Source organism: Phalacrocorax carbo, unplaced genomic scaffold, assembly GCF_963921805.1.
Source record: "Phalacrocorax carbo unplaced genomic scaffold, bPhaCar2.1 SCAFFOLD_129, whole genome shotgun sequence".
In the NCBI taxonomy this organism is placed as follows: domain Eukaryota; kingdom Metazoa; phylum Chordata; class Aves; order Suliformes; family Phalacrocoracidae; genus Phalacrocorax; species Phalacrocorax carbo.
The window spans coordinates 93,334-117,039 of NW_026990425.1; the positions used below are offsets into that span (position 1 = coordinate 93,334).

At 41.6% G+C, this 23,706-nt stretch overlaps 1 protein-coding gene across 1 annotated transcript in view; it reads left to right on the top strand.

The window, feature by feature from the left end:
• The window catches only part of UHRF2 (ubiquitin like with PHD and ring finger domains 2), a 103,086-nt gene extending 79,735 nt beyond the window's left edge, over positions 1–23,351 (top strand). The window contains exons 7-13 of the mRNA XM_064440330.1: positions 9,561–9,667; positions 12,239–12,401; positions 16,923–17,060; positions 17,888–18,011; positions 18,394–18,554; positions 20,793–20,891; positions 22,231–23,351. Of these exons, the coding sequence (XP_064296400.1) occupies positions 9,561–9,667; positions 12,239–12,401; positions 16,923–17,060; positions 17,888–18,011; positions 18,394–18,554; positions 20,793–20,891; positions 22,231–22,377 (939 nt within the window). The 3' untranslated portion in view covers positions 22,378–23,351. The remainder of the gene's footprint in view (positions 1–9,560; positions 9,668–12,238; positions 12,402–16,922; positions 17,061–17,887; positions 18,012–18,393; positions 18,555–20,792; positions 20,892–22,230) is intronic.
• The last annotated feature ends 355 nt before the right edge of the window (positions 23,352–23,706 follow it).

Here is a 23,706-nt window from a genome sequence, read left to right on the forward strand (position 1 = left end):
AAAACTATCATTTCATGATCACTATGCCCAAGACGGCCTCCAACCATCACATCACCCACAAGTCCTTCTCTGTTCACAAACAGGTCCAGCAGGGCACCTTCCCTAGTTGCCTCACTCACCAGCTGTGTGTGCTGGTTTTGGCTGGGATAGAGTTAATTCTCTATGCCAAGAGGTCCAGCAACTCAAAAAAGATATGTCCTACTCTCCACCTCTATGGACTAGTGCCTCAGCTGTTAGGAATAAGCGTCCTTTTGCTCAAAGGAAAGGTCCCCTCTACACATCATGCAACTGATGCTACATGGATTAAATGGGTTGCACTGATCAACCAATGGGCTCGAGTAGGGAACCCCAGTCACCCAGGAATATTGGAACTGATCATGGACTGGCCAGAAGGCAAAGACTTTGTAAGATCACCAGAGGAGGAGGTGACATGTGCTGAAGAAGCCCCACGTTGGGCACCAAAAAAGACTGTTGTGGTTTAGCTGGCAACTCAGCCCCACACACCCGCTTGCTCACTCCCCCACCGGTGGGCTGGGGGAGACAATCAGAAGGGTAAAGCTCATGGGTTGAGATAAGAACAGTTTAATAATTAAATAAATAATTTAAATAAAACAATAATAATGACAATAGCAACAATAATGCAGTGAAAAGGAAAACAATGAGAGAGGCGCAAAACCCAGGGGGGGAAGGAAGGGGGAACGAACAACCAAAACAAACAGCACGTGACACAACTGCCCGCCAACCTGACACCACCAGTCCCCAAGCTGCAACTGCCCCCCTGCATGCCAACTGCCCCGGTTAATATACTGGTCATGGCATCACATGGTATGGAATGAATATCCCATTGGCCAGCCCCGGTCAGCTGTCTTGGCTGTGGCCCCACCCCTCCCACGTGGCAGAGCATGGAAAGGTCCCTGACTGCTACAGGCACTACAGTGAAGAGAATTAACTCTATCTCAGCCAAAACCAGCACATTCTGTCAGGAAGTTATCTACCACACACTCCAGGAACCTCCTAGACTGTTTCCTCTCTGCTGTATTGTATTTCCAGTAGACATCTTCTAAGTTCAAGTCCCCCATGAGAACAAGGGCTAGTGATCATGAGACTTCTCCCAGCTGCCTCTTCATCCTGGTTGGGTGGTCTATAACAGACTTCCACCATGATACCTGCCTTGTTGGCCTTTCCCCTGATTCTTAGCCATAGACATTCCACCCTTTCATCACCATCATCAGGCTCCTGACTGTGAAAACACTCCCTAACATGCAGGCCTACCCATCTGCCTCTCCTTCCTTGCCTATCCCTTCTGAAGAGTTTGTAGCCATCCATTGCAGCACTCCAGTTGTGTGAGTCATCCCACCATGTTTCCGTGACAGCAATTACATCATCATTTTCCAGCTGCACAATGGCTTCCAACTCCTCCTGTTTGTTGTCCATGCTGCATGCATTGGTGTAGCTGCACTTCGGCTGGGATATTGATCCTGCCACCCTTTTTGGGGGATGTTGTGGTTTAGCCCCAGTCAGCAATTAAGCACCACACAGCTGCTCGCTCACTCCCCCCACCCCAGTGGGATGGGGGAGAGAATCAGAAGGGTAAAAGTGAGAAAACTCATGGACTGAGATAAAGACAGTTTAATAGGGAAAGCAAAAGACGCACGTACAAGCAAAGCAAAGCAAGGAATTTGTTCACTACTTCCCATTGGCAGGCAGGTGTTCAGCCATCTCCAGGAAAGCAGGGCTCCATCATGCGTAATGGTTACTTGGAAAGACAAACACCATAACCCCTAACGTCCCCCTCTTTCCTTCTTCTCCCCCCAGCTCTGTATGCTGAGCAATGGCATCATATGGTATGGAATATCCCTTTGGTCAGTTGGGGTCAGCTGTTCTGGCTGTGTCCCCTCCCAGGTTCTTGTGCACCTGGCAGAGCACGGGAAGCTGAAAAAGTCCTTGACTAGTGTAAGTGCTACTTAGCAACAACTAAAACATCTCTGCATTATCAACACTGTTTCCAGCACAAATCCAAAACATAGCCCCATACTAGCTACTGGGAAGAAAATTAACTCTGTCCCAGCTGAAACCAGCACATTCTCCACCCCTTATTCCATACCATTTACGTCATGCTCAGGTCCCACGCTATCCAGTACAACCTCATTGACCTCCACCCCCCTTCCCATCCTTTGATAAAATACACAGATATCCTTTATCATTCCCTTAGTCTATGGACCACCCCTGTAAAATGTCCAGGAATGTCCACGGAATGTCCACTGAGTTCATTCAGTCCATGACTTTGGGTTCCATCTGTTATGGTGGTCACTCAGGACAGGAGAGGTGGTGTCTTGTGTGGACTTACTGGGCACCAAAGCCAGCTCAGGTCAGGTCACTGATGCACTCGCACTGCTTCTCGTAAGGCTTGTCCTCCATTGGTTCGGGTGGTTCCTGCTATAGTCATCTGTGTGGAAAGCGGCTCTGCTGAGAAGATCCTGGGAGTGCTGGTGGACAGCAAGCTGGCCATGAGCCAACAATGTGCCCTTGTGGCCAAGAAGGCCAACAGTATCCTGGGATGCATTAAAAGGAGTGTGGTCAGCAGGTTGAGAGGGGTTATCCTCCCCCTCTACTCCGCCCTAGTGAGACCGCATTTGGAGTACTGTGTCCAGTTTTGGGCCCCCCCAGTTTAAGAAGGATGTGGAACTGTTTGAGCAAGTCCCACAGAGAGCTACCAAGGTGATCAGGGGATTGGAGCATCTCTCTTAGGAGGAAAGGCTGAGAGTCTTGGGTTTGTTCAGCCTGGAGAAGAGAAGACTGAGGGGGGGATTTCATCAATACCTCTAAATATCTACCATTTTGTGATTCTGTGATTCTGTGTTTTACCTGCCAATCTTAATATTCCGATAAAGTCAGCCAGAATTAAGTATGTCATCTTTTGAACTCTGACTTTTAAACTTTAGCTAACAGAAGTATAAAATCTTGATGCCTTTATTGTTTGATACTTCATTTCTGATTAGTCAGAGCTGCCACAGTAGCAGTAGTTCCTACACAAAGTAAAATGCTAGCAGAATGTAATATTAAAGATCTGTGTTTCCCCCCCCCCCCCAAGCTACAATGCTGGGTTTTTGCTGAGCATTAAGCCTACCTTTTTCAGTATCACATTATTTTTCCTTATAGTTCCATATAAAACCTCTCCTTCTAAGCCAGGTGAAGTATGAAAGAGTTTTTGTACAAATATTGAAATTGAACTTCTTTGTGTTAAATCGCATCTAACAAAAGCACAACATTTTTCCCTGCATTTTTTCAGACCTCATAGTTTGAATAATGACTCTGGTTTAGACAGCATGCTTAACTTGCCTTGCTTCATTACGTAGACTATAGCTTGCTGTAAAATGGCTTCAAAACTTAAGCTCTGGCCCTCCAGGAATACTGAATGAGCACTTGAGATCAGAGTCCTATTGCTCCACATAATGCCATATAGAAGTAAAAAGTGGCCAGGACTGAAAGTTTGAACAGGAACATCTTCCCATTTGTTCCCATCAATCAGTTTATATAAAAACTTGGCTTCTAAGACTGTCCATACAGTTGGTGGGATAGACTTTACATGTGATAACTTTATGATGAAGACACCAGTGTAGTGTTTTTGAAATAAACACAAGAGCGTTTCTGGCATGCCTGCACAGATACTTGAGTTCAATCAAGTGAGTTCCTTTGTAGCTGAGTTAGTTTGTCACTACATAAAGTAGCAGTCCTGCAGATCAGGAAGTATGTACCGTAGTAATATTTAGAGTGGAGAAATGACTGCAGAATTTTACATCATCCAAACAGTAACCACTAGAACTTTATGGTATACAGGCCTGGGGGCTTTCTTTGAAGTGACAAAAATGAGGCTTGTATTAATAGAGCTATTTTAACTATTCTACTTTTGTGACCTTTATGGTAAAGGTTTTGGAGTTGCAATTCTTCATTACCCACTTAGTGACTTCCAGTGGGAATTTAATTTGACAGAGGTTGCACCATCATATAAAAGTAACAGGAAACAGACAAGCCATTGTTGTAAAACGAGAGAGGTTTGGCATTAGAAAATTTTAGACTTCTTCAGTAATAATGAAAAATATATTTAATAGATATTGGTATAGCACTAAGGGTTTATAAAATTGTGAAATGTTACTACAAACTGGAATTTTAATATAGGTGAGAGCAGTGGACATGTTTTCAGTTGCCACTAACTATGCAAAATCTTGTCAATCTGTTCATTACAATTAATGACATTTAAGATTAAGATACTTTTTTCAGACTACAGAATATTTCCTTTAGGCAGGCTTCTTATTCTTCAAACTTGGGTCTTCATACACCTTAATTCGTTATTGTGGTTTAGCCCCAGCCAGCAACCAAGCACAACACAGCCACTCGCTCACTCCCCCCACCCCAGCGGGATGGGGGAGAGAATCAGAAGAGTAAAAGAGAGGAAACTCGTGGGTTGAGATAAAAACAGTTTAATAGGGAAAGCAAAAGCTGCGCATGGAAGCAAGGCAAAAGAAGGAACTCATTCACTAATTCCCATCGGCAGGCAGGTGTTCAGCTGCCTCCAGGAAAGCAGGGCTCCACCACGCATAACGATTACTTGGGAAGACAAACACCATCACTCCGAACATTTCCCCCCCTTCCTTCTTCCTACCCCAGCTTTTTATTGCTGAGCATGACGTCATATGGTATGGGTTATCCCTTTGGTCAGTTGGGGTCAGCTGTTCTGGCTGTGTCCCCTCCCAGGTTCTTGTGCACCTGGCAGAGCATGGGAAGCTGAAAAAGTCCTTGACTAGTGTAAGTGCTACTTAGCAACAACTAAAACATCTCTGCATTATCAACACTGTTTCCAGCACAAATCCAAAACATAGCCCCATACTAGCTACTGGGAAGAAAATTAACTCTATCCCAGCTGAAACCAGGACAGCGGAGAATCCCTAATTCCTATGTGACTGTTCTCACATGCTTCTGTGGTTTCTAACACATTGACAATCCTTGCATCTTTGTTGCCATGTGGATCTCCATCCCCTACCCCCATTGAGATGGCTAAGGTGCAAGTGCTTAAAGATGTTATTCTGCTAAAATGATAGCATTCTGTTTGTTCCTCACTTTCCTTCTCCTGGATTTTCAGTTTGCCCCAAAACTGTAGCAATTTGCCCATTCACGTGTAGAACACTGAAGGGGTATAGGACAAGTAAGTATGTATGCCCAGGCCTTACATCTTATCTCTTTGTTAAGCTCAATAGCTAAAATATAGCTTTGACTAAATAATATCTTCCAGAGTCATCTAATTTTACTTTGAAGGCTTCAAAAGTTTGAGAATTCCCTGCTTCCCATGGAAACTGGTTATAGTGGTTAATTATAAATATATTTAAATATGTGCCTTTCATTTTAATTTGCCTGACTTAAGCCTCTATCCATTTCTTCTTGATTTATGTTTGTCTGTTAGATAAAATATGTTTTTGTTTTCAGTATTCATGAAGGTACCTTCATGAAGGTATTTGTACATAAGCTATTTTTGCTAAACTAAACAGACTATACCCTTTGTCTCTTGTGAGTTTCTCCAGTCTTGTTCATTTATTTGCTGGTTTCCCCTCCAGGTTTTTTAACATCCTTTTAAATATGCTATTCCATTACTTGTTTCAACAATGCTGTAAAAGAGGTTAAAACACCTCCCAGTTTCTGATTACTCTCACTTCCTTAAATATTCTATATTCAGTATTTTTTCCAACCCCAATTTTTTACCTTCTAGTATTTTCTTTTTGTTGTATCTAAATAAAAAGGAAAGGTAAATGCTCCAGTAGCTCTGTTGCTGAATTTATTAAGATTTTTCTACACAATATAAAGGAAACAGCATTTCTGTAATTACTTTACGGCCCTTTACAACCAACATTTCTCTGTCATGACATTTCTCTTGTTCTGTTATTGCCAGTCTTAAATTAGCTGTAATAATCTTGCAGTGGATTGGTATTGGTTCCATGCAGATGTCAAACATTTAATAATGGTTAGAAATTGATTGAATTTTACTACTGCATATCAGTATGTTCAGGTTTTTTGCTCTGAAACTTGATATGAAAATTACTAATTTGCTAAGTATTCATTTTATATTAGTGCTTCATGCTTTGTAAAAGTTTTGCATTTTAAAAGAGAGACATTATTATAAATATCACAGAATCACAGAATCACAGGTTGGAAGGGACCTCAGGGATCATCTAGTCCAACCTTTCTGGGAAGAGCAGAGTCTAAACAAGATGGCCCAGCGCCCTGTCCAGACGACTCTTGAAGGTGTCCAACGTGGCCAAGTCAATCACTTCCCTGGGGAGATTATTCCAATGGTTGACTGTCCTCACTGTGAAAAATTTCCCTCTGGTGTCCAATCGGAATCTCCCCAAGAGCAATTTATGTCCATTCCCCCTTGTCCTCTCCATGTGACTCCTTGTAAAAAGGGAGTCTCCATCTTCTTTGTAGCTACCCCTTAAGTACCGGTACACGGTGATGAGATCCCCTCTAAGCCTCCTTTTCTCAAGGCTGAACAAACCTAGTTCTCCCAGCCTATCCTCATATGGCAGGCTTCCCAGTCCTTTGATCATCTTGGTGGCCCTTCTCTGGACCCCTTCCAGCCTGTCCACATCCTTTTTGTATAGAGGGGACCAGAACTGTACACAGTACTCCAGGTGTGGCCTGACAAGTGCTGAGTAGAGTGGGATAATGACTTTTTTCTCTCTGCTGGTGATGCCCTTTTTGATGCAACCCAGCATCCTGTTGGACTTCTTGGCTGCAGCAGCACACTGTTTGCTCATGTTGAGCTTCCTGTCCACCAGGACCCCCAGGTCCCTTTCCACAGAGCTGCTCTCCAGCCACGTGGATCCCAGTCTGTGCTGCACTCCCGGATTATGTTTTCCCAGGTGCATGATCTGACACTTTTCCTTGTTGAACTTCAGGTTCTTGCTGGCCCACTCTTCCAGCATATCCAGATCTTTCTGCAGAGCAGCTCTCCCTTCTGGAGTGTCTACTTCCCCACTCAATTTGGTGTCATCCGCAAACTTCATCAGACTACACTTGATCCCATTATCCAGGTTGCTTATGAAGATGTTGAATAATATTGGGCCCAATATCGATCCCTGGGGGACTCCACTAGTGACAGGTTGCCAGTTTGAGGAGGAGCTATTTACCACCACCCTTTGGGTGCGGCCTGTCAGCCAATTCCCCACCCACTGCACAGACCACTTGTCTAGGCCATAACGCATTAATTCCTCCAGGAGGAGGCTGTGGGGGACCGTATCAAAGGCCTTGGAGAAGTCCAGGTAGACAACGTCCACCGCCTTCCCCATGCCAACCAGGCAAGTCCCTTTGTCATAGAAGGCCACCAGGTTTGTCAAGCACGATCTGCCTTTAGTGAAGCCATGTTGGCTTTTCCCAATCAGGTGCTTCAATTGACTTGTGATGGCCCCCAGGAGGATTCGTTCCATAACTTTCCTGGGGATTGAAGTAAGGCTGATGGGCCTATAGTTACCCGGATCCTCCCTCGAGCCCTTCTTGTAGCTAGGGGTAACATTTGCTTTCCTCCAGTCCTCTGGGGCATCCCCCGTTCTCCATGACTTCTCAAAGATTATGGAGAGCCGCCTTGCGATGATGTCAGCCAGCTCTCTCAACTCCCTCGGGTGGATGGCGTCAGGGCCCATTGATTTGTGGGGGTCAAGCTCCTGTAGTAATTCATATACTAACTCTTCCTTCACCGATGGTGGGTCGGTGTTTGGTTCAATTGGCAGTTTTCTTCCCAAAGCCTGGGACCCTACAGTGCTGGTAAAGACAGAGGTGAAGTAGGTGTTGAGGACCTCTGCCTTTTCAGCATCATTGGTGATTGATTCTCCTTTTCTGTTTTACAGTGGGCCTATGTTTTCCTTCTTTTTCTGCTTGTGGTTGACATACCTGAAGAACACTTTCTTGTTATTTTTGACATCTACGGCCATTTTCAATTCGAGCTGGGCTTTTGCTTTTCTGACTGCATCTCTGCACGCTCTGGCTATGCCCTTGTAGTTCTCGGTGGATAATCCTCCACTTCTCCATTTCTGGTGTGCTTCCCTTTTGGATTTGAGTAGACCCAGGAGGTCATGGTGGAGCCATGGGGGCCTCTTGCTCCGCTTACTTCCCTTTCCTTTGTAGGGGATAAATTGGCTTTGTGCTTCCAAGAGAGAGTTCTTGAAGAATTCCCAGCTCTCACTAGCTCCTTTGTATTCCATGGAAGCTTCCCATCGAATCCCTCCCAACTGAGCCCTGAGTGCACTGAAGTTCGCTCTTCTAAAATCCAGAATCCTTGTCTTAGAGCTGACCTTCAGCACACTCAGCAGGATCCCGAAGTCCACAATATTGTGGTCACTGCAGCCAAGGCTATCACTAACTGAGATATTACAAAGCAGGCTTTCTCGGTTTGTGAATAGCAAGTCCAGCAGTGCCTCATTCCTGGTTGGCACATCTAGCATTTGTATCAGGAAACAGTCCTCTCTACATTGCAGGAACTTGGTGGATGACATGCAAGCTGCCATATTGTTCTTCCAGCAGATGTCTGGGTAGTTGAAGTCACCCATCAGGACCAGGTTCTGTTGGCCAGAAGCTTGCTTTAGTGCCCCAAATATCGCTTCGTCGGCTTTGTCACCATGGTTAGGAGGTCGGTAGCAGATGCCCACTGTGTCCTTTCTAAAATAACTAGATTTGTTACAACTATTGTGAATTTGTGACAGGTTAAAGAAAAAATACTAATAGTGGCTTCACTTAAGCAATATATATATTTTCATTATTTTTAAAGTTTGTTTTAAAGGAACATTTAATCAACCTTCATTCAATTTCACATAATTCCTCATTAGTAAATACAGACTACTACAGAATTATGACAGTTTATAAAATTTGCATCTGAATGAGCCTTCTAAGCTCTTAGCAGTTCAGAAAAACTGAAATTGAGGTGGGGGTGACCTCTGCAAATGCAAAAAAAGAAAAACCAAAAAACAACAACACCCTAAAAACCTTAGACGCCTCCTTTTTCTTTGGATTTTTTTCCTGAATTTTTTTACTTGATAGTAAATGAGTATAGTGTTACTGAAGTAAAGCACTTGTCTTGTGCTTAAGTACAAAGTGCTTTGCCATATTGATGCTCAGTCCCATGAACAAGCAGAAGTGAGGCCTCTGAGTGATGTATTACATATTTTCCAAATGGTATTTTCTTGTAAGCTGTGAAGTTAAGAGAATAAGTAAACACTAGCTAGAATGCTTTCCCTCTATCAGAAATATTTGTGTGACTAAAAGTAATGCTTGAGGAGTTAAAATAATTTTTTAAGGCAAGTATACTTTTTTATAATCACTTTCTGATGAATATGTTGCATCTGAACCAGTAGCTTTTTGCTGTCATGGTTACTCTGAAAGGATGTTAAAACTGAGCACATGTTTTTCTTTGCCTCAGGCAATTGTTCTTGTTTGAGTAAATACAAACAATGATGGAGAAGGTTTTCAGTTCAGATGCTTTAATATGGAATGCTAAAACAGAGGATAATCTTCTTACACAGGACCGAGGAGATGAATTCACTTATACTGGGAGTGGAGGTAGAGATCTTTCTGGAAATAAAAGAATTGGAGAACATTCATTTGATCAAACATTAACACACATGAACAGGTAAGGTTTTAAGACTAAATTTTAAAATGTTCCAGACCGAAGAGTTGAGTTTTATTCCTTTAATTTAAAAATGATATTTTGCAAATTTTTTTCCCTCTTATAAATCTTCTGCTACTGTAAACAGTGATACCTCCTGCTGTTTAGAGGAATTTTGTCAAACATGGTGTTACGTTGTTTTAAAGAAGTATTTGTAACTGATTAAAATATTATGCTGTATTACAGGTTCAGCTGGTAGCTATGTATCTAGTTGAAATTGTCTAACACTTCTTATGAAAAGACTTGGTTTTCGGTTGATTAGAAGTTTGACAAACAAACCTCTTAAGCTGAAATTTTCTCTGCTGGGTGTTTGCCTCAGATTGTTCTTATAAAGTTTCATCTTAAATGCTTTAACAATTTATGAAAGTTAGGTATGAAGAAAGTATGTTCATTTGCCCATCCTAAAAGAAATGTTATATATTTTTGATAGCCTTTAGTGCCTTCATACTTTGTATGAAGAACAGGGAATTAGTATTGCTTTGCCTTTAGGTTGTGTTTTTTTATGTACCTGATAAAAGTTGGTCTAATTTTTGCCAAATTGTAGGCAAAACCAACTGACTGAGGAAAAAAGAAGGTTTGAAAGAATAAATTAGAAACTTGCTTAAAGTATATTCATGTTCTGTAAATAGCCTGCCTAAACTCTAGGAATTCTCAATACCTTTACATTTCTAAATGTATGCCATCTGCATGAAGCAACTAACCATGCAGTGGCTATGGGGTGCTAAGGTTGACTGGGACTTTCTCTACCAGATCTGACACTGCATGTGCTGTGCTTCTGTCAAGCATGAAAATTGAGTGGGGAGGCATTCTTTCAGGCTCTGTGCTGGTTCTCAGAGGAGAAAGAAGAAAAGCCTGACTGGGATACTGACGGAGGATGAGGAGATAGATGTAACAGAAACAAGAGCATGGAAAGAAGAGAGACAAAAAATAGACTTGAGCAGCAGGTTTATAATGGCTTTTAATCATTAAAGCAAACTTTTTATTGGAACCTGGAACAAAACCTAGGCTCCTTAGTCTCACCGTTCCTCTGCTCTCAGCAAATGGTTGTGAAAGCCATTGGCAAAGTGTGTGTCTGGTTGCTTTGTAGTAATTGAGGTGCATGGAGTATCATGTGGTGCTACCAGTTATCCGTTTTGACTGGCTGGTGGTAGTCCTTGCTTTGGGTCTAATGTTCTTAACCCTTGTGAGGACTGGAGGAGGACAGTATGGTTGCATGTAATAGAATCAGAACTGGGTTTTTGTTTGTCCAGAATGTTTTCTTATTTTGTCTGTACAAAAGAAATATTTTTAAAACCTGCATTACTTCACCTCTCCTTACTTTTCTGTGTATTGCAGGCTGTAGGTTTTGCCATATTTTTCTGAGCGCCATTGTTTCTGTTGTGGTCCATGGTTGGATTTGAACCTTTGTTCATCCACACTAAAATCAATGTAGGGCTATGAAAATACTTTTATGTTCAAACTGTTTAGTCAGGGAGGGATTCATACTATCTTACTCCAAGTGTCTAGAATAGGACACCTATATAAATAGCGGATAAAAGTGAGTGCTTCAGGAGAGACTCAGAGCAAGCTGGAGCCTACTCCTGCTCATCGATTATATGGAGATCCAAATAGCTAAATTTAGACAATATAAATACTGTTGCTTAATGTTCCTCTACATTATTATAATGTTCCTCTAAGAAATGCCAGCTCTCTCCATGAGATTTATTCCCCTGTGTTCCTTCTGGAAGGATAAAGGTTTATCCATAAAGATTTTTCACTTTCTGCCAAAACCAATACTTTTCCCCCTCATGCATATAAATTCTTATTCTCATCCATTCTTAAAGCTAACATGTGATGTGGGAGACGCTGCAACTAAACAAGGAAAAACATTTTTGTGGTGTTTACTGATATTTATTATTTTCTGAATCTTTGATGATCCATCTATACTATTCCAGATCAAAATACATAGAAAAGAAGAACATGATGTTTTGCTTGTCTCTGAATTAGTCCATAGCATTTAACTCATAAACTTAGGTAGTTAATAGACTAAGAGGAGTAATATTTGTTACAGATATATTTTTGGATAGTCACTATGTACTTTTTTCCATATGTTACTTTTCATAATGTTTAACAATTCATGCACACGTTAAAAGCCTAAAAATATGCAGTAACATGGACTCAGAGAGATAATTTGCCATTGTTACAACTTTTTTAAAACCTTCCATGTTACTTGATAAATAATTATTTTTAAAAATGCAAAAATATTAAACCTAAAGGGATTGGTTTCTTTTATTTAACTATATTAGCTGAGTTTTCATAGTGAACATTTGGAACTAAATATATATTGTATTCCAATTCCTCTTCTCACACACGGTAGAGTTGATCTCAGTTTTTCCATTGGAATTGCAGTCTACTGAAGAATTCACTGCAAATTCTTCTTCTGCTTAGTAAACATAATTGGATAAAGCAAACAATTTTGATCTTGTCACACTGGTTCTCAATACTACATTTTATAAAGCAATCTATTTTGATGAAGATATTTAATGTGATTTTCAGGGCATTGGCCCTTAACTGTGATGCCCCACTGGATGATAAAAATGGAGCAGAGTCTAAGAATTGGAGAGCTGGCAAGCCAGTCCGAGTAGTGCGCAGTTCAAAAGGACGACGGATCAGCAAATATGCCCCAGAGGAAGGCAACAGATATGATGGCATTTACAAGGTATTATGATTTTTACTGTATATATAGCATTACATTTTTCTTAAGACTTTTTTTTAAGTCTTTTGTGTACTACATAGAAAACTTCATTATTGCTTTTAAAAGAATAATTCTTTTGTTACCATGAGGATGGTTTAGCCTACCTTGTTCTGTAGTGAAATGGAATGGAAGCATTCCATTCCATTCCAACTGTGGCACTGAAAGACTGCACAGCAGTTCACATGGATGTGCGTGCGGGAAGGGCTGCGCACTTTGCCAGTTATCAGGCTGCTGTCTGCTCTGTTCACCTGCAGGCTTAGGTTGCAGCCCCAATGGTTGCCCCAGCTAGCTGGTGGCTATGCAAGCTTACCCAGCAGCACATTCTCCACCCCTTATTCCATACCATTTACGTCATGCTCAGGTCCCACACTATTCAGTACAACCTCATTGACCTCCACCCCCCTTCCCATCCTTTGATAAAATACACAGATATCCTTTATCATTCCCTTAGTCTATGGACCACCCCTGTAAAATGTCCAGGAATGTCCATGGAATGTCCACTGAGTTCATTCAGTCCATGACTTTGGGCTCCATCTGTTATGGTGGTCACTCAGGACAGGAGAGGTGGTGTGTTGTGTGGACTTACTGGGCACCAAAGCCAGCTCAGGTCAGGTCACTGATGCACTCGCACTGCTTCTCGTAAGGCTTGTCCTCCATTGGTTCGGGTGGTTCCTGCTATAGTAATTCCTGTAACATGCAACTCAAATCACAGGTTGCAACAGTTTAAAGGTAGAACCATTACAATCTCCACCCCTGGCCCCTTTGGGCCAGACCATCGGGTCTAACATTGTAATGAACTCCTCCCCTTGCCCCTGCTCTGGCTTGGACTTATCCACGGACTGCAGTCCTTTAGGGTTGCACCTGCTCCAAGTGGAGCCTTACCCAGGAGCCACAGTCTCTCCAGGGGTACACCTGCTGTGGCATAGACTCATCCACAGCCACAGTCACTCTGAGGTGCACCTGTTCCAGCGTGGCCTTCTCCATGGGCCACAATGGCTTCAGAATAATACCTGCTCCAGCGTGGCCTTACCGACAGCCACAGTCCTGAAGGGTCTTCCTGAAGTGAACCTGCTCCAACATGGCCTTGCCCATGGCTGCAGTGCCCCCAGAAGTAACCTGCTCTGCTGTGGGCTTATCCATGGCCACACACTTTGAGGTGCTCCAGCATGACCTCATGCACAGCCTCTGATGCTTCAAGGTGCACCTCCTGCAGCACGGCCTCATCCACAGCCACAGACACTTTGAGGTGCACCTTCTCCAGCATGGACTTATCCTTGGGCCACAATTCCTTCAGAAGTATACCTGCTGTGGCACAGACATAAGCAAGGCCAGAGACGCTTCGAGATATACCTGCTCTGGCATGGCCTTAGCCACGGCCACAGATGCTTCGGGGTGTCCTGCTCCCACGTGGACTCATCCACAGGTCATAGTCCCTTTGACTCGAGTTCACACTGGTGTTCCAGCCTGTCCAGCACAGCAACACAGAAACAGCAGCGGGGCCCTGGCCATCTGCCAGCCCAGGCACTTGGCCATTGCTGTTATCAGAATGTTCCCAGGCACAGCAGAGTAAGGTGATAATTGGTACAGCGGTACAGCAAGCAGAGAAAGCAAAAAGCAGCCACTAGTGAGCACTAGACTTTAAGGCATACAGCGTATGTATATACAGTGAGGGAAGCAAGCCCCATAGCAAGCACAGAAGCCTGCCAATTAATAGCTAAACAGCAATAACAGCTGGAATTTCAATGTAGTGCATTCCAGTCAAACCTGTCCTTATTTCAAACCCGCCGAGCCCCACGTTGAGCGCCAAAAAGGACTGTCGTGGTTTAGCCCCAGTCAGCAACGAAGCACCACGCAGCTGCTTGCTGTACTCTTCCTGAGTTGCCTGCCCCTTCTTCCAAAAGTGGCAAACTCTCCTTTTTTTCCTGAGTGCCAGCAAAAGCTCCCTGTTCAGCCAGGCTGGTCGTCTTCCCCATCGGTCCATCTTGTGGCACTTGGGGACAACCTGCTCCTCTGCCTGCAAGGCTCCCTTCCTGAAGAGTGCCCAGCCTTCCTGGACTCCTTTGCCCTGCAGGACTGCCTCCCAAGGGACTCTCCCAACCAGCGCCCTGAACAGGCCAAAATCTGCCCTCCAGAAGTCCATGGTAGTTGTTCTGCTGACCCCCCTCCTTACTTTGCCAAGAATTGAGAACTCAATCATATCATGGCCGCTAAGTCCAAGACGGCCTCTGACCACCACATCTCCCGCCAGTCCTTCTCTGTTTGTGAACAGGAGGTCAAGCGAGGCACCTCCCCTGGTAGGCTCACATACCAGCTGTGTGAGGAAGTTCTCTTCCACACACTCCAGGAACCTCCTAGACTGTTTCTTCTCTGCTGTGTTGTATTTCCAGCAGACATCTTGTAAATTCCCCACTAGAACAAGGGAGGGGGAACAAGAAACAGAGTATATTCAAGACTTTACAAGAAGAAGTACTAGGGCTTCGTGGCAATGACCTCCAAGGACTACCAAAGAGCTTCAACAGCAAGCAAACAGCACCTTGGAGGAGGAGGCGCCATAGCCCCTGGTGACTCGTGGGAACGGGATATCACTCCCCACCCATTTCCTCGTATGTACCAACCAGCAACAGATACGAAGTCTTGGCAGCAGACAAAACCAATGAGCAAGATTCACAGAGAGAAACTGCACCAGCAGCACATACTAAAAGCTGCAAAAGAAGCGGCGAGTGCTAGTAGTGGGTGACTCTGCTGAGAGGCACCAAGCACACCCATCTGTTGGCCTGATACACAGTCAAGGGAAGTTTGCTGCTTGCCAGGAGCCAAGATCCAGGATGTGAGGAATGCTCCCCAACCTTCTCCAAAGGCAAGAACCCTAAGTCCAGACACCTCAAGTGCATGTATACCAACACAAGTAGTCTGGGCAACAAACAGGAGGAACTGGAGCTCCGTGCCCAGCCTGAGAGCTATGATAGCATAGGAATCACAGAAACTTGGTGAGAAAACTCACACAACTGTCTTTACCGGTGCAACTGGACCCCAGATCACAAGCTCAAGTAGCTACAACAACGCATGTGTCAACATTCCTCCAGTAGTGGAGGAATGGCTGGTCTGCGACCTCTTGCAAGGGCTCAACCCACATAAATCTATGGGCCTGGATGGAAATCCACCCCAAGGTGTTAGGAGAAGTGGCTGACATTGTTATGAGGCCACTGTCTATAATCTTTGAAAAGTCGTGGAGTTCAGGGGATGTCCTTGATGACTGGAAGAGGGCAAATGTCATACCCATCTACAAGAAGGGCCCAAAAGAGGACCCAGGAAGCTACCAGGTCTTGCTCCAATCCCTGGGAAAGTATGGAATGAGTCCTCCTAGAAACTATCACAAACCTAATGAAGCAGGTGATTGGGAAACTCCAACACAGATTTACCAAAGGCAAATCTTGCCAGACTAACCCGATTGACTTCTACAACAAAATAACATCTTCTGTCGACATGGGGAGAGCAGTGGATGGTGTTTACCTGGATTTGAGCAAAGCATTTGACACTGTTTCCCACAGCCTTCTCCTGGACAAACTGGCAAGATACAGATTGGACGGGTGGTCTGAGAGATGGGTAGGAAATTGGCTAACAGGCTCCCCTCAGAGGGTGGTGATCAATGGTTTTTACTCAGGCTGGCAGCCTGTCACATGTGGGGTCCCCCAAGGATTGATACTAGACCCCACGCTGTTCAACACTGTGGTGGGTTGACTTTGGCTGGCTGCCAGGTGCCCACCAAGCTGTTCTATCACTCCCCCACCTCAGCGAGACATGGGGAGAAAATAAGAATGAAAAACTCATGGGCCAAGATAAAGGCAGCTTAATAAAGAAAAGAAAAGGCCATGGACAGAAACAATGGAAAACAAAAGATTTATTCTCTACTTCCCATCAGCAGGCGATGTCCAGCCACTTCCCAGGAAGTAGGGCTTCAGTACACATAGCAGTTGCTCCGGAAGACAAATGCTGTAAGAACAAATACCACACACACACACACCCCCACACACACACACCCCTGCCTCCTTTCTCCTTTGTCTTAGGTTGGGTTTTTTTTTTGCTGAGCAGACATCACATAGTATGGAATATCCCTTTTGTCAGTTTGGGTCAGCTGTCCTGGCTGTGTCCCCTCCCAAGATCTTGCCCACTCCCAGCCTACTGGCCTTTGGGTCCAGAGTGTGGGGAGTGGTTGGAGAGACAGCCTTGATGCTGTGGGAGCACTGCTCAGCAGTAGCCAAAACATTGGTTTATTTTTAAGCCCCTTCTAGATACAAATACAAAGCACAGCACTATGAGGGCTGGTATGGGGAAAGTTAACTCCATCCCAGCCAGACCCAATACAAACATCTTCATAAATGAGATGAGAGAAGAGATACTTTAAAATAGTAACATATCATCCTTTAAATTAGATTTGAGGATCTACTGTGATAGCAAAACCATAAACCTGTTGTTATTTATCCTTAGGTGGTAAAATATTGGCCAGAAATTGGGAAATGTGGGTTCTTAGTTTGGCGCTATCTTCTGAGGAGAGATGATATTGAACCTGCACCTTGGACTTCAGAAGGGATGGAACGGTCAAAGAAACTGGGTTTGAGTGTACAGGTCAGAATCAGTGTTCACAAAGTTGCTCTGATATTCTGTTCAAGTAAATGGAGTCTTAAATTTTAAAATTTGGAATTTGAATTAAATTTAAGCCCCATTTTTCATATGTTTCAATGAGACAGGGTCTAATATAAAAAATATTTTAGATCATCTGCAATTTGAAAAATTGTGATATTGGCAAAGAAGAAAGAACTGTGGATGAAGCTTTCTGCCTTAACAGGAAATTACTCTGTATATATGGATCAGAAAATTATGACTTTGAATACAGTTTTGTGATCCTTACACTGGATAAGATTTATAAAAGTAACTCTTGCAATAGTTGAGCCTCTTCTTAGAATTTAAAAAATAGATATGTTTTTATGTATTTTTCTCTAATTGTAACCTATAATTGAGGAACTACTATAGATAACATATTTCAGGCAGGGACTTTGGCACTGTGAAATTTGTGGCAGACAGGAAGAATCAAAGTAGTATTTTTTTCCCTCAGCAAACCAATCATTTCCTTTGGATGGGTTGTTTCGCTACATGACATCATCTTCAACTTTAGCGTTCAGATTTGTGTAGTTGGAGTTGTAGATATGGATATAAGGTGCCTTTTAATAAAATCTATTCTAGATCAAATCCTTTGACTTAACTACAGTTTTCTAAAAAAATATTAATGTAAAAGCTTTCCTGTTTATATAATGTTTTAAAAGTATTTTTATATTATTTCAATATGTAGTCATAGGGGCTTACATTCTTTTAGAAAATAGACTTGTCAGTATTTGGGAATTCCCAGATGCCAGTGGATTTTGTTTTAAATCTGGTTTTTGGGTGTTTTTTTTTAGTATCCAGAAGGTTATTTGGAAGCCATGGCTCGTAAAGAGAAAAAGGATAAGGTTAAGAAGCAAACTGTGAAACAGGAGCCAACCGGTCAGAGTAATGGAAACCAGAAAAGGACAATTGATGATGGTATTTCTTTTTCCTTCTTAGTGTTAGAGCTCTGTGATGTTATATATAAGCCAATAGTATGAAAACTACAAGGAAGTTGGAAGTAATTTGAAATCCAAATGTAAAGTGTTAAGTGCTCAGTAATAAAATGGGAAGCTGGGGATCTTATGGTGCTGTTCCATACTTGTAAGGTTTCTTTTTCTTAAACTTCACAGAAAAATGAACAGTCTTCTATGTAGTTTTGATCTATAGTTCAAAATAAAGCTGGGCAATTTGAATTGGAGCTTTATCGCATCATTACATAGATGTGATTCATGTTTTAGCTTTCTAGAAATAATTTTGTCTTCCCTTTTTAATAGTTCAGACTACCACTGTTACTGTATCTTGTCATAATTTTAAACAGGTATAGAGGAGACTAAAAATACATCCAAAGCCATGAGAATGGGAGATGGAGGGAAAGGAGAGGCTTTCCAACTGACCCAGCAACAGCAGTGGCTGATTAAAGAAGACTGTATGAACCAGAAATTATGGGATGAAGTACTTGCTTCGCTTAAGGAAGGACCAGTATGCTTGCAGCTTGCTTAAATTATTCAATTTTAGCCTTTCTTTATATAGAATTAGGACAAATGAGGCTTTGTTAAAACCTAATTTACTTGCTTAAAATTGCTGAATATGTACTATCTGTTTAGAAACAGTTGACGGGGCATGTAATTTCATTCACTTAAGGAGACAGAAGAAATACTGTCATATTGAGATTTAGATACCAAATGAAAATATTTTTAACTCAAGTTTAGCATATTATTCCACTCACTATAGAGAGAACCTTAAGTAAAAAAGAGGAAATACTTCCCTCCCCCAGCTGTCAAGAAAATAGCAAGGATAGTTCAAGTTTGAAGACACTTGTGGATTTTTTTTTAAATTAGTCTCTGATGGAATATCCTCCAAAATATTATGTCCTTGAACATTAATTAGCTTTACTGATGTACCAATTCATAGTTATTTTAGCTGTTTAGCAGAATAAAAAGAAATCAAGATATCAGAATGGTAAAGGTCACTATCAAGTCATTGAAAGAACAAAATATTAGATGGAGAATGGATGCCTGAAAATGAATGTACAAAATCACTTTATTTGGGAATTGCCAGGGGCTATTTACTTTGCTTCTTTGACAGAAAAAGCATCCGGTAACTCCTTGTTCTTCCACTTACAGTACTACTATTGCTATAATGCTACTGTACTTGTATAGAAGCTGATACTGTAAAGTTATGAGTTCTTTATCTGTGGGTCGTCCAACGTTTGCAAATAATTAGACTTTCAACTCTTAGTTATGTGACAAAATACAGTAGATATGTGCTTCTAAAGCAACAGAAAACAGTATCTTAAGAGAAATCCACTTACTAGAAAGTTATTTTCCTATAGATTCCTGCCCATAATTTTGATTGCCCTTGGTGATAGCCATATAGAAATTTCAGTGGGAATCACGCAACTACCATTAGATAGCTGCAATGAAAATATAAATGTTAATGCTTGAAACAACCTTTCCACTTTAATTATAAGTTTTGGGTTGAGATGAATCTGATATTATTAAAATTATTGGAAAAAACCTGCATTTTGAGTAACTTTAGATATGTTTTTTACACTACTGTAGCTGAGTGGGTATGCTTGAGTCTACTGAAAATGCAGAGAATAAGGTCTCTGAAAGCATGCTTCACAAAATTTATCCCACATTCTTCAAAGTTGCTCTGAGAAGACTGAAAAACAGGAAGGTTCTTTTACCTATTGCAGAGTATTTCAGAGTGAGGACTCAAGAAACCATTTAAACACCTCCAGCTGGTGCAGAGGTGAATTTCTTAGTGAAAGAGGTATACAGTACTTTGCTTTTACTTTGCAGAGCAGCAGCAATCACTTATCTATCATGGACGTGTAAAATACTAGCGATGATCACTAAATACAGATACTAGCTTCCAAATTCTCTGACTTGTGCTAAGAATCAGGCTTGATGGACCCTCTGTTTTGTTTTTAATGATAATAATGTACAACCAAATAACCTTCAAAACCTTAGTTCTCTGACTTCTGGAAAAGCAGGGAAATTAATTGCTCACGGACGTGCTTTCTAAATACTTTGTTAGCCACACTACTTCTCATGGATGTGAAGGATATAAGATGAGCATTCCAAAATTTTTTAATGTGATAAACATAATTTATTAAATGTATACCTTGCACTGAAGACAATAGAGGTTCACTTCTGAGGAAATAAGAATGAACAAGAAGCTGTGAACAGTAATAATATAGGGAATCAGCAGAAGATAGGTAGAGGTAATAGCAGAGGGTGTGGGAATGTCTTTATGCAAATGTCCATGAATACAGGAGTAATGGTGGTAGGCTTTGGAAGGAAATCTGTAACTTGGACTGAGACCTGAAGATCGCAGTAGAAAAATTTCAGTGTAAGCAATCTTTGCAATGTCAATCTGTCCTATCACACTGAATGTTGGATTTAACAACTAGCAGTTGTGTAACATTATTAGACCATGCAAACTGTGAGTTTGGGAAGAGTAGCAAGGATGTTAAACCAGTATCTCATGAATGTATCTCTGCATTTACGAAATGCTATGAAGGCCAAATTTTTTACTCAGTTTAGGTCTGTGAATTTATACTTTAAATATAGGTAATAATTGTAGTAGTTAGGCAAATTAGTTTTTTTTAAAACTTCAATAATTTTAAATAGAAATGCCTTTTTTTTTTTTTTCATATTTATGAATGTGCCTCTAATACCTTTACTTTTCTCTTCTTTTGCCCTATACTAGAACTTCCTGAAGAAACTGGAACAATCTTTTATGTGTGTCTGCTGTCAGGAGCTGGTTTACCAGCCAGTGACAACAGAGTGCCTCCATAATGTCTGTAAAGTAAGAATATTCCCTGTATTGCTCTGGGCTGTGTTCTTGGCCCCAAGACACCAATCACCAAAACCAGCATATATTTTAGGAAGACAATAATTATTGCCTAGCAGTCTGAGCAAGAAATGTAACATGCTTGCTTCCAGTTGTGTGGCTGCCACACAATCAATCTTAATTTTATGTAAAAATTAGTGGAAATGTATTTAGCATAATTTTTTATAGACATGATGTATCAAGTTTACCACTCCACTGTAATTAGTGGAGCTATGCTAGGGATTGGTTTGTTCCAGGAGCTAGATGTTGGTACAATAAGATTAAGTTGATTTTATGTAGTTAAGAAATGAGAATAGAGCAAGACTGCTCCTTCAAAGAGCTGCTTGTTACACAGAGGTGAGGTATTATGAGGGGGTTAATATATAGAGTGGTGGAAAAAACATGGCGAATGTTTAATGGCAACAACTTCAAAGCATAGAATCTGAAGCTACCAATTATAAAGTAACATCCAATTACTGTTTTAAGGTATAGACTGACAGACAGTGTTGTTGTTTGGGCAAAGATTGGCCCTCATAAAATTTTCATATTTAACTTACTTATATGCTTGGACTGTCTGCAGTCTGAGAAAACCATAAAAAAGAAGGCAACATTAATCATCTTTTAAATACTGTAGTCTGAAACCTCTTTTATTCTACAAATAACCACCCACCAGCCGCTCGCTCAATCCTCCCCACAGTGAGAAAAACTCATGGGTCAAGATAAAGACAGTTTAATAAGTGAAGAGAAAAAAAGAAAAGTGATGCAAAGGTATTTGCTTACCACCTCCCACAAGTAGGCCGATGCCCAGCCACTCTCCGAGCAATGGCTACTTTGGAAAGATCTCCCCCCCCCCCCCAGTTTTTATTGCTGAGCATGTTATATGGCATGGAATATCCCTTTGGTCAGTTTGGGTCAGCTGTCCCAGCTGTGTCCCCTCCCAACCTCTTGCCCATCCCCGGCCTACTTGCTGAGGAGGCAGAATGAGAAACAGAGAAAGCCTTGACGCTGTGCAAACATTGTTCAGCAATAGCTAAAACATTGGTGTATTATCAACTCTGGTTTAGTAATGGATCTAAAACACACCACCATACAGGCTGCTATGAAGAAAATTGACTCCATCCCAGCCAGACCCAGTACACCATTTCAGTTGTAAAGGCAGAAATATGGCAAGCAAACTCAGTAAGAACCTGCTGTTTCTGGAGATGCAGGAGATTGCATCTTTGGTTCCTAGTAATTGCTTAATTTTTGCTAGCTAAATTTTCAATGTAAAGCAAAAGCTGTAACACTTTTACTTCTTTCTCTTTGTATGCCCTAGAGCTGTTTACAGCGCTCTTTCCGAGCTGAAGTCTTTACCTGTCCTGCCTGCCGCTATGACCTTGGAAAGAGCTACACCATGGTTCCTAACAAGATATTGCAGACACTACTTGACCAGTTCTTCCCTGGTTACAGTAAAGGACGATGATGTGTTCAAATCTTTTCACGCTTCTCCCATTGACTTTATAGACAGTAAAGGAGAATAAACATCTAAAAGTCAACAGTGAACCAGCCAGCTTGATGGAACTGCATCTATTGTCACATTTTGAAGCAGCTAATCCTCTTCCTCCCCGTCACCATCTTTGTTCATGTAGTGAGGACTCTAAATCTCTGCTATGTTTAACATCAAAGGTAGTTTTGGTAAGCTGACAAATATTTTTTAAAGGGAGGGGGAAAAAAAAAAACCCAAACCAGAAGCTTTAGGTCTAAGTGGTGAGTCCTAGCTGGTGCTTAAGTTATTATTTGTTTTTTGTAACTACCTCAGATAGAGGAAAACAAATTGTGGGGAGGAAAAATAGTTCATAAAGTTTTAGCTACCCACTGCTTTCTTATTTTTACTTGTGTCTAGTCTATGTGATTTGATTCGACAAAAAAAGACAAAAACCCAAACACCCAAAACAAAACAACAAAAAACAAACAGCACTTAAGTCAGCTGGATTACAGAACAGCAAAATCTGTGGTGTGCGTAGTCCTTTTTTTTGGTCTTTCTTCCATTATGGTGCATTTTTTTTGCAAGAACAGGCTGACTTTTAGTCTATTTTTGTGAGCTTCACTGTGCTTTTTCTTGTATCTTATGCAAGCTGACTACTAAGGACTAATGAACAATATGAATGCATTGTTGCTACAGTAGTGTAAAGTGATCTGTGGTTTTTTGCACTTAGCGGACGGATATTCAAGACAGTAGTTGTGTACAAAAAGAAAAATTCATATAAAAAAACCACTTCTGTATTAGTTTAAAATGTACGCTTTTAGTAGGTCTTGTATCAGTGGCAAGAAATCTATACAGCATTGAAGACAGTGCTAGCTTGAAAAGGGTTTAAATTGCTTCATATGGTGACCTGAAATTTTATATACAATATATTCCCCCAAAATATACATTATTAAATATTTTATGATTGAGAACTGTTGCTATTTTTGTCGGTTTTGTATTATCCAAACTTCTCAAATTATGACATTTAAGATTAAGATACTTTTTTCAGACTACAGAATATTTCCTTTAGGCAGGCTTCTTATTCTTCAAACTTGGGTCTTCATACACCTTAATTCGTTATTGTGGTTTAGCCCCAGCCAGCAACCAAGCACAACACAGCCACTCGCTCACTCCCCCCACCCCAGCGGGATGGGGGAGAGAATCAGAAGAGTAAAAGAGAGGAAACTCGTGGGTTGAGATAAAAACAGTTTAATAGGGAAAGCAAAAGCTGCGCATGGAAGCAAGGCAAAAGAAGGAACTCATTCACTAATTCCCATCGGCAGGCAG